Source organism: Myotis nattereri (assembly GCF_964212035.1).
Source record: "Myotis nattereri genome assembly, chromosome: 15".
Classification (NCBI taxonomy): Eukaryota; Metazoa; Chordata; class Mammalia; order Chiroptera; family Vespertilionidae; genus Myotis; species Myotis nattereri.
The window spans coordinates 41310663-41321867 of NC_138090.1; the positions used below are offsets into that span (position 1 = coordinate 41310663).

Below are 11205 nucleotides of genomic sequence, written 5' to 3' on the forward strand. Positions count from 1 at the left end.
AGTCTGTGTGTGTGTGTGTGTGTGTGGGGGGGGGGGGTTGGGAGCACCTGACAGGCTGTCCCCAGGGTGCTCCCAGACACCTCAGAGCTGGAGGAGGAGGAATCTGAGGGGTGGAGGATTTCCAAGTTGCAGAATGTTCTCTTTACAACTGAGGGTGATCAGCAGAGAATTAGAACCGGGTGCCAAGGACTTACTCCTCCACACATTAGGTGTGTGACCTTGGCCTGAGCCCGAGTGACTTCACTTTTTGTCATCTGCAAAATGGGACGAATTTTCCCCTCCTGGGAAATGGGTCACACAAGTAAAAGGCAGTCTCCTCTTGGGCTCTTTCAACACATGGCAGAAAATCAACTCAAGATCACCTTACACCCTTACACACAAAACACACACACACACACGGGAAGATAAGGTAGAGCAGGATTCAGGACTCAAATGAAATCAATGTTCTATCGCTCCAGCTTCTTGGCTCCATTCCACGCAGGCTCGCCCTTCTGGAGGAGAAAAATGGCTGCGGTAACTCAGAGGACTCCAGAGGCCCCTTTCCCAGGGGCCCACTCAGAGGCAGCCCCAGTTGAATCACACTGCCTGACACTGGGGTGTGGGTGGGGAGAGAATGGAGCCTTCCTTAAGGTAATATCAAAGTGCTGGCTTCTGGCAGGTAGATTGGAGTTCCGCCATGAACAGCGCTTTGCAGAGGGGCTGATATGCTCACTAAATGGGGCTTACTATGACCAAGCAATGAGGGACAATTCGGTTTTCTCACTCCGTTCACTGCCATCCCAGTGGATCTTCCTAGAGCACTTCCCCATTTGGCATTCTGCTGAGCATTTCTTGGAGCACAATTGCAAGCTAGACATATTTATGCATTTCCTCCCTTTCCAGGATGAACATGGCACTGCCCAAAGGGGCAGTTGTGGGAACTGCGAGCTAGTTCAAACATGTGAAGCCTGCAGCACAGGGCCCATCACGAACCCCCAAACATAAGCAGCCAACGGGACCTGGCAACCAGGTGGCCCACTTGTAGGAGTTATTCCTTGATGTTCACATATTCTTGGTTCCTGCCCACTAAACAAAAGGATGGGGGAGCGGTCAAACAGCAACTAAAAATGTCCCGTGTATTTCCAAATGCCCCCTAGGGGGTGCTACCAGCCCTGAAAACCAGCAGACCTGTCATATCCCTGTGCGGATGGGGAACCACAGTAGTGTGCTGGCCTCCCTGGGTTTGTGTGAACATCTAGGGCCTGGGGCGGGGCTGAGCGGGACCCAAGCTCCACTGCTGGCAGCAAACTGGCTTCTGGGCTTTTCTTCATCTTAAAACGTGGACTTTATGCCCTGACCTGTTTGGCTCAGTGGTTAAAGCGTCAGCCTGCGGACTGAAGGGTCCCGGGTTCGATTCCGGTCAAGGGCACATCCCCAGTAGGTGTGCAGGAGGCGGCTGATCGATGTTTCTAACTCTCTATCCCGCTCCCTTCCTCTCTGTAAAAAAAATCAATAAAATATATTTTAAAAAATAAAATAAAATGTGGACCACCTCACTGGGTTATTGTCAGAGACAGACCCTTTCCAAGCCATGTTCTCTCCCTGACCATTTTTCCTTCTCCTGTCCTCATGTGCTCAGCTCCAGCCACACTGGCAGCCTTGCTGGTCCTCCACTTCCATGGGTCTCTTTCTGGGGCTTGTCCCCATGTCTATGAGCCTGCTGCCCGGCTTCCTCCTGGCTTCCCTCAGCTAGCCCCTCTATGAAGGTGTCCCTGACTGATGTATTAAACGTGCCTTCCCTCAGCCCCCTTCCCTGCTTTTTTGTTTGGTCACAGCATTTACCATCATCTGACTTTTTATTTGCCCATCACCCCAGTACTCCTCGAACCTGGGTTTCTCGTTCACTGCTGGGTCTTGTTCACTATTGAGAAGTGGGTCCTCAATAGATATGTTAGACTAAATGAATTCATTCAATAAATGTGCAATCCTAGTACTGTTTTCCCAGTGGGGGTGTCCGTGTTCCCCAACCCCCAACCGTGGGGGACTGCAGGTAAGTGCTCTCCTCAGGTGGCCAGGTCAGCGGCCCTGCAGCTACAGGCCCACAAGCTCCCCAGGCACACAAGGACGGAGAGGCAAGGCTGGGCTGCTGGTTTATTTTGTGCTTGAGGTAGTGGGTGGTGGCAGCGGGTGGGGCACCTTGCCCCAGCTTGCCTCAGCTCTTGGAGTAACGCCTCTGCAGCGATTCCCGGTAGAAGCGGAAGACATGCTGTGAGGCGGCTTGGGCTGCAGCCAGGCACTGCTGGAGCTGGGTGGGGAGAGACTGGTCAGTGCGGGGGATGAGGGGGGCATCCCTGCACCTACATGGCCTGGCTGGCCCATCTGATTTCTAGAGCCCACAAACCTACCACTTCCCCTGCACCTGGCCACCCTCCCCCACCCCCACCCCCACCCCCAGGTGAGGCAGGCGGGGAGGGGATTATTCCAAGTGCATCTCCTTCTCTACTGTAGGATCTTTTAGAGGGGAAGTGAAGGAAAAAAGAGAAAGTGAGGGGTTCAGGGACCAGCTTCCGGCAGCTCCAAGGCCTCACATCAACGGGATCAGGCATTCTGACAGCTGGAAGGGACCATAGCTCTGGAAACTTAGAGCTCAGCTCATGGATCTGGAGAGATCCTAGAATTTTAGAGCCACAGGCCCCGTGACACTGAATAATGTTGAGAGCCATGGAATCTGAGACCCCAAATCTGTATTGCCACAAATCCCTAGATTCTCAGAAGTCCAGACTGGAAACGCTTTTGGAGACCATTTTGCCCAACAGTTTCCAAACTCTTCAGACCTGGGATTGGGGGGGGGGGGGGGGGAGCACTGCTCTGAACTGGAAGCTGGTGTGGGCCTTCAGGTACCCCCACCTCCTGATTTCAACCTGAGCTCTTCTCCTCTTTTCCCGTCTCATTAATTGGGCTTCCCCTTTAAAATTCTCAGAGGTTTCTGTGGCTGCAAAGTTTACAAACTCTATTTACAGAAGGAATGCAAGGAGGGAGTTTTCCTTGAACCCCCGAGTGTAGGGCAGAGTTGGGACAACACATGGGGCGGGGCGGGGGGGGGGGGGCCTAGGGTTCACCCGCATCTGCATGCTGGTACCTCAGCATTGGAGTAGAGCCCCTTGGTGGTGGACATGAGCAGCTTCTGGTCCACACTGTCGAGTGCAAAGGTCAGGACTGCCCGGGCCTCCTAGGGATGAGGGAAGAGGGTGAGGGACCTGGATCTCCCCTCAGACACACTCTCAGGGGATCCCAAGAAGGGACTCGCCTTCCCTGCAGGCAGGTGCTCTTGCATGGAGTGTCTATATACCACCTCTCCTGGCTTCCTGCCTTTCCTCTGGATCTACACCTGCTTCCATCCACATGGTCCTGACAGGCTTCCAAGCAGTATCCCTGCCTGTAGGGTGGTCACAGCGCACATCATTTACCAGCGCCTCCTAGCTTCTCTGCTGGGAGACTGGCAGGAGGGACAGCATCCGGGTCCTTACTCTGATAGTGGCAGGTGTTGTGGTTGTGGCAGCTGCCACAGTAGCTGTGGGGGTGCGACAGGTTCTGGACTTCTGTAGCCAGTGCAAAGCCAGGATGTCTGTGCACCTAGAACTGGCTGCAGTGATGCCTTTAACAGCTTAAGTGCATGTTGGCTACAGGCTCCTGATCTCTGGGTGACCCTCCTTCTTCCTTTTTGCTCCTTCAGCTCTTCCAACACTGTTGTAACCAGTTCCCTGCATTAAACTCTCCGTGGGAAATCCTCCAGGTGGTTTCTGCTTTCCTGACTGGATGTGACTGGGCAAATAACTCAAAGTAACCACAGCCCGAGGGCACTGTGAGCTTGAGCCAATGAGGAACGCTCCCTCCTCCTTTGCTTCTGAGCCTCTTAAGACGTAAGCACAGAGCTTAAGGGGCCAGTTGCAGCCTCAGGAGAGATGCTGGCCAGAGAATGGATCTGATATGCAGAAAAGAGCAGCCTAACAAAGGAAGGAAATCCTGACGGCGTTTGAGGCCCTGGCTCTGGCTCAATCTCTGTTCTGAGTTTGGCATCGAATGTCAATAAATTCCTTTTGCTCAAGCAGTTTGAGTTGGGTTTCTTGCACTTCCCTGATGAGCAAAGCAGACCTTGCTAGTTGGGACTGAGCTGGTAGCCAACTGCTGTAGAGAAGCGTGGTCTAGAGAGAGGGACAGGGTCCCTCTTCTGTCAGGAATACGGTAGGCAGCCAGCCAGCCGCCACCATGACAGCCCTTCACCACCCCGGCCTTCATACCTACCTTTTCTTGCTTGGCTGTGGGGTCCAGCACGAGAGTCCCATCAGAGTCCAGGGCACAGGTGACCCCACAGAAGAGGGCTTGCATGGGCACACCTGCGTCGACCAATGCCATGCAGGTGGCGTTCAGGCAACAGGCCATGAGCTGAGTGCCACAGGGAATGGTTAAGAGATTCTACTGCAGGTCTGGCCAGCAGAGTGTGTCCTCGCCTCCACCCCCTGCCAGTGCTGTGGCTGCATCACTAACTGGTCACAGGAAGGCAGTATGGCCGAGTTCCAAGTGGTTCCTTGGGCTCCAGAACTGACTTTGTGACCTTGAGCAAGTGACTTACTCTCTCTGAGCCTCAATCAGGGATCATGATATTCACCAGTTATGTAATGGCCTGTGCCAAGCACCTGTAGGGAAACTGAGTGCAGAGAGGGGGAGAAACCTTCCAGATCACATGGGAGGTATTGGCAGAGCCAACCTGGAGCCTGGATATCTGGCAGGCAGGCAGGCGGCCGCCACCATGACAGCCTGGCAGGGACATGGAGGGAGGAGTCATTATCGCTGCCCGCAGGGAGCCCACCATCCGGGGGAGGGGTGTGGCTGTGGCGAAGTGGGAGGCAAGCCCAGGGCTGAGCCAGACAGCTGGCCCCACCTGTTTGCTCCCCAGGTCTATACAGCAGGTAAGGGCCCGGCTTTAGAACGCATCCATCCCACTTCTGCCAATGACCCTCTATTACTCCCTCCGAGCCTCGGTTTCCCCCTCTGTGAAGTGGGGCTACAACAGCTCTTCCTTCCTCCTGTCTATGAAATGCCTGTTTCTGGTCCTCAGCCTCAACCTGTCGCCCAAGCCATAGGGATCTTCCAAAGATGAGCTGTTGGCCCAACTACTCTGCTTGCTCAGGGCTCTCCCAGCATTGAGTCTCAAGCATAAGCTCAGGGTCAGAGTACAGGTCAGTGGCACAGGCTTTGGAGTCAGGAGTGAGCATGAGTTTTGTCTCTGCTGTCTTCAGCTGTGTGACCTTGGACAAGTGACTTCCCCTCTCTGGGCCTAGTTTCCTCACCTGAAACATAGGAACGTAAGAATTCCACCTGCCAGGGGCCTTGGGCTGTGGCACCAGATGACCTGGGTTCAAGTCCTGGCTCTGCCAATTACTAGTTATGTGAGTTGACTGTGCTGTGCAGATTAAATGGGTTAACATGTGTACAGCACTCAGAATAGTGCTTGACACACAGTAAGCACTCAAGCTGTTTGCTAATCTTTTTCAACAAGGTGGTGCCTATCAAGTGCTTGGAGCTCTTGTCCATCAGCAAGGGAGGTGATCAGGGAGATTCTGGAGAACTTCCTGGAGGCGGCAGCTTGGGAGAAAGGATACAGAGCCAGCATCGCTGATGACCTGCAGCACGATGGTGATGGAGGTGCGGGGGTGCAGCGCCCCCAGCACCACTGCTTCGCACGTGTTCCTGATCAGCCGCTCCCGGCTCTTCTCTGCTACACCTGGGAAGTCAGGGGTGGGGAGGGGTCAGGCTCTTCCCTTTCTCCATATGCCCCACCCAGGCCTCTGGAAAGGACCTGCAGTCTCAGCCTGGGTTGGTGCAGGACCCTGCATGGATGACATGGATTCTGAGTGGGCAGGAGGCAGGGCCTGGCTGCTGCCCACCCCACCCCTGCCACCTCCAGCATCTAGCAAGGGAGCCTCCGGGGGGAGGAAAACCCAGAGTTCCCATGTCCCGTGCTACTGCCCAGGCCCATCCCAGTGGGCTCAGTCCGCAGAAGTGAGGGAGATGGGAGTTAGAGGGCAGAAAAACAAATTAATGGAAAGAAGGGGAGATGGAGCCAGGAAGGAGGAGAAGAAGGGAAGACTCAGAGAAACAGAGAGAGGCAAAGAGATGAGTAACAGAAGCACAGACAGAGACTCAGAGGCAGAGTTGGAGACAGACAGGAACAGCTGAGGGGAAACGAGGGGACAGTAGAGACTGGGGACAGCAGTGAGGGAGGAGCTGGGCGGGAGGTCCCAACAGAATGGACCTCTGGAGACCAATTACCAGGCAGCCCGATCTTCGGCCTCAGGATCACTTCCAGTGTGGCCTTGTTGAAGATCTCTTTGCTGACCTTCACCTCAGCTGGCCCGTACACGCCTGCCAGGACAGAGGTATCCCCTAGGGAGAGAGCATGGAGGCCTCACCCACACGTGCCCTGCCTCGGGCCCACTGCGAAGCACTTAACAGTGTGGGTGCTGAGCCGGGTGGCCAGGGTCCCCCCTACCCCTATCGCCCTGGTCCACCATTTGTTGGCAGTGATTCTTTGAGCACCTGCTTCATTCCCTCCCTCCACTTCCTCACCTGTAAAATGGGACATTAACAGTACCTCCCTCACAGCATTTCGAGGACGAGATAATCCATGACACTGCCTGGCACATGCTGAGTATGCAACAGGCTTTAGATAATATTATTAACTTTAATAGGAAGTTCTTAGCACCTTCCTTTTTTAAAATATATTTTTATTGATTTCAGAGAGGAAGGGAGAGGGAGAGAGAGAGAAACATCAATGATGACCTGCAGCATGATGGTGATGGAGGTGTGGGGGTGCCTCCTGCACACCCCACACTGGGGATCGAGCCCTAACCCGGGCATGTGTCCTGACCGGGAATCGAACTGTGACCTCCTGGGTCATAGGTCGATCTCCAACCACTGACCTACACCGGCCGGGCTAACCTTACTACTTCTTACTGCAGCTGGTCTCGACTTCTCTCAAAGCTTCACCCAGCCCCACTCTCCTCCCTCACCCAGACTCTTGTCCCCAAACTCTGCAGCAGTCAGGAAACCTAAGAAAGGGATAAATCTCTGGGTGTGGGTCCTGGCTGCTGCTTAATTTCCCAGAGTGGGTATGGACCAGAGAAGAGAAGCAAAACCTGGGAAACCAAAAGCCTGGCTTGTAGTTCTTCCTGTCCGCCTCCTCCTGGCTCTGCTCTCTTGGCTGATTTTGATCACTTCTCTGGACCTCAGTTATACCATCTGCAAAATGGAGACTGGACCACAGCAGCGGCTTCCAAACTCTTCTGACCATAGCTCCCAAGAAATACATTTTACAGCGGGATTCAAAACGCCCAAAGACCTTGTGTGTATAAATGGAACAAAGGCCTCACAAAACACCTGACCATTACTGCTTTGATATGCTGATATTTTTCTACTCGATTCCATCGAAAACGAATGCAGTGCTTCTCAGCCCTGACTGTGCATTAAAATCACCCCGAAGCTTTAAAGACACAGATGCCAGAGCTGCACAGGCCATTCCGATGTGTGGGGAGGAACGGGGAACCTGCGACTGCGGTGTGAGGAAACGAGCTCAAGCAGTGCTTTCAAACTCTGGTCTGCAGTCAGCACCCCAAAGCACTTAGTGAAAAATGTGGAAGGCAGCCTTAGCAGGTGTGGGTGGCTTCAGGCTCTGCATTTTAAGCTGACCACAGGTTCCGAGGCCAGAAGCCCCTGGAACACATGTTCAAGGGTCTTCAAGGACTCCCCTTGTGCCTGGGTCCCGGGGCTCTGGGGTTTTAGAACACGGAAGAGGCTACCCTTACCAGTGTTGCTAAGTTCTAAGACATCTGAGGCATCTGGATTTAGCAAGAGAGCTAAGCCAATGGGTGGGCCTGAGACAGTTTCCAGTTGGGGCTGTTTTTCCTGGGGTTGGGAGGGGGGACTGCTGCACTACCGAGGGCTTCTCTGTGTTCTAGGAGAATTTGCCCCAAGTGGGGAAGTTTCCTAAGAGAATTCGATCCATGCTGGGGTCTTCATTCCTGTTATTCCAGATGAGCTGTCTGTGGTACAGGGTCCCTCCCCTCTCACCTTCTCCACGACACGGCTCCAACAGTTCTCTGGAGCAATTCTCTACCCACATCCAGCTTCAACTCCTGCCCCATAGATCTCATCCTCTTAAAGACAGACTCCCAAAGAGCCGTCTAAATTCACTGCCTCCTTTTCCTCCTTGACCCCACCACCCCACGGGAGCAGCTCTTGACAGCGCCCACACTGTTCAGAGCTTCGCATACATCCAAACTGTCAACCACAGGTCCGTTCCGTCCTCACAGGATGCAACCTGTCAGTGGTTGGCCCCTACATCTCAAACACGTTCTCTGGGCTCCAGGTCACTGCCCTCTCTCGGTTTTCCGCTTCCCTTACTGGCTCCTTCTCAGTGTCTTTCTGCTAGCTCCTCGCAGTGAGACGACTCAGGGCTCAGTCCTGGGACCTCTTTTCTTTCCCATCTATCCTCAGGTTGTTGGTGATTTCATTTAATCAGGAGCCCAAAATACTACCCATAGCCAGAGGATTGCGAATTGTATGTCCGTAATGGGTCTCACTTCTGAATTCCAGATTTGTATGTCCAACTGCCCAGGCCACCTTGACACTGTGGTATCTCCTAGGCAACACAAACTTCATATTCCAACTGAATACCTCATCTCTCCCCAGCACAGCTGATCTGGGTAAAAAACTTAGTGCTGTCCCTTTCTTCTCAAACTCCAAAACCAAACCATCTGCAAATTGTGTCAGTTTTACCTTCAAAATACATCCAGAGTTTTACCACTTCCATTGCTTCCACTCTAGTCGGAGCCATCATCATCTCCCCATTTCCCCCATACCCTTTACAGGCAACACTGAAGCCAGAGACTTGGTTGAAATATATTCAGATCAGGTCACTCTTCTGAGCAAAACTTCCAATGGCGCTCATCTCACTTACTAGGCCTTATATGATGTGCAAGTCTCCTTACCTCTCTCCAAAACCTCCTCTCACTGCGGCAGCCATACTGGTCTCCCGACTTCCTCAAGCATACCAGGCAAGTTCTGCCGTAGGGCCTTTGCGCCTGCTGTTCCCCATGCTTGGTATACTTTCCCTCCTGATAGTTTCAGGGTTAGGTCTTTATTCAAATGTTGCCATCTCATTGAGGCCTTTCCTGACCTATTTAAGACCGCAACCCTTGCCCTGGCTGGTGTTCTCAGTGTTTAGAGCATCGTCCTGAGTACTGAAGGATTGTGGATTCAATTCCCGGACAGGGCACATACCCAGGTTGCAAGTTCTATTCCCGGTTGGGGCATGCATGGGAGGCAACCAATTGATGTTTCTCACATCAATGTTTCATTCTCTCTCTCTAGAATCAATGAAAAAAGAAGAAAAAAGAAAAAAAAAAAAGGAACACACAAAACATATCGTTGAGTGAGGATTTAAAAAATGGTAACCCTCTCTGGCACACCCTACCCTCCTTCCCTACTGTATTTTTCTCTGTAGCATTTTACTTATTACTGTCTATCTTCTTTATTAGAGTGTAAACTCCATTAGGTCAGGGATTTATTTATTTATTTATAGAGGAAGGGAGAGGGATGGACAGAAACATCAAGGAGAGAAGCATCACCAATTGGCTGCCACCTGCACATCGCCTACTGGGGATAGAGCCTGCAACCTGGGCATATGTATGTCCTGACCAAAATTCGAACCAGCGATCTCTTGGTTCATGGTTCAACGTTCAACCACTGAACCACACTGGCCAGGCAGTGAAGATTCTTCACTAATTTAAAAAACATATTTTTTTATTGATTTTTTTTTTTTTTTGAGAGAGGAAGGTAGAGGTGGAGAGTGAGAAAAACATCGATGCGAGAGTGGAACATTGCTCTGCTGCCTCCTGCACACCCCCCTTGGGGATGGAGCCTAAAACCAGGGCATGTGCCTTGAGCGGGAATCGAACCAGCAAGCCCTCAGTGCACAGGATGACACCCAACCAACTGAGCCACACCAGGCAGGGCTAGGTCAGGGATTAAAAAAAAAAAGTATTGCTATATTCTCAGTGCCTAGAAGAATACTTAGTACAAATACGTACCTCTCCAATGAATGAAAGCTGGTTTGTAACTGAGTAGAAGATAGTGCCCTAGGGAAGGCACTAAGGCATCTTGGGGGTGATCATTAGGCCTATCTGCAGAGGAGTATTTACCTGGGTCAGGTAGTCTGAAAGGTATTTAGCTAGAGGAAGGGGATGGTGAAATCTACCCCAATCTGTGGAGTATTTATTCATATGGAGAGAAGTGTATCCCAGTCAGAGGGATATTTACCCAATTGGTGGGGTAGGGGTGGGGAAAATCTTTCTAAACCCAGGATGTGGACCTCACCCTCAATCTGAAAAGTATGTACTTGGGTGAAAGGTCTGCTATGGCAGAAGTAGGCCAGGAATGGTGATCTGCCAGTCTACAGGGGATTTATACAAATAGGCAGGTTTGTCTCAGTGTGGGATGTATGGACCCAGGGTATGTGTGTGGGAGGCGGAGAAGGGATCTAATCAAGGCGTTATTTACTCTGGTGAGATTTTTCCCTATTCTGGAGTATTCATGCTTGTGGGGAGGTCTGCTCCTCTCTCCGATATCTTCGGGAGAGGGGGAGGGGGAAGGGGAAGGAGGAGGGGGAGAGGAGAGGGAGGTACCCTAGAGTATCTAGTGGTATTCACCTGATTCACCTGGGCAAGAAGAAGTTCTGTACGAGTCCTGGAGGGACATTTACCGGCTAGTATCAGAGGAGGTGGGCACTCCTTTGCAAGATACACCACAGCCATTCCCTAAAACAACTACGACCTGGATGAACGTGGCCCGGGCAGTATCCAGTTGGATTAAGTTCTCACCTTGCAGGAACGAGGCAGAGCCATCCGGCCGGGACAGCAGGTTCTGTTCGCAAGCAAAGTGCCGGAGGCTGCAGCCGGGACCCTGAGGACTGGAATCCGTTCCATGCTCAGTGTGGATCCTGGCCTCAGACTGCATGGCCCGCTCCCTCCGTCAACACCACGAGTGCAGTCGCTTCCGCACCCAAGCGCGCGCCGGCGTGTAGGCTGCGTCCCCAGTGCGCACGCGCCAATCCCCCGGCGCCAGAACCCTGGGCCCGCACGTGTCTTCCCGTTTACTAACAATTTGATC

General features: G+C 52.6%; 1 protein-coding gene across 1 annotated transcript; it reads right to left on the bottom strand.

Moving 5' to 3' along the window:
- Window positions 1-2112: 2112 nt before the first annotated feature.
- On the bottom strand, window positions 2113-11149 carry EXOSC5 (exosome component 5). The gene is made up of 6 exons (XM_081107796.1): window positions 10917-11149; window positions 6310-6423; window positions 5640-5761; window positions 4282-4422; window positions 3119-3208; window positions 2113-2284 (listed from the first exon to the last, which is right to left on the bottom strand). The coding sequence occupies exons 1-6, from the start codon at window positions 11050-11052 to the stop codon at window positions 2192-2194; spliced, it is 696 nt and encodes a 231-aa protein (XP_080963922.1). The 5' UTR covers window positions 11053-11149; the 3' UTR covers window positions 2113-2191.
- Window positions 11150-11205: the final 56 nt, after the last annotated feature.

Bases quoted from the DNA above. Each gene is read 5' to 3' on its own strand.
- EXOSC5 (XM_081107796.1), bottom strand. From the start codon at position 11,052: ATGCAGTCTGAGGCCAGGATCCACACTGAGCATGGAACGGATTCCAGT. The intron at 6,424-10,916 runs GTGAGAACTTAA...CTCTCTCCCTAG, and splicing joins CTCTGCCTCGTTCCTGCAAG to GGGATACCTCTGTCCTGGCA. The intron at 4,423-5,639 runs GTATCCTTTCTC...TGTGGCACTCAG, and splicing joins TCATCAGCGATGCTGGCTCT to CTCATGGCCTGTTGCCTGAA.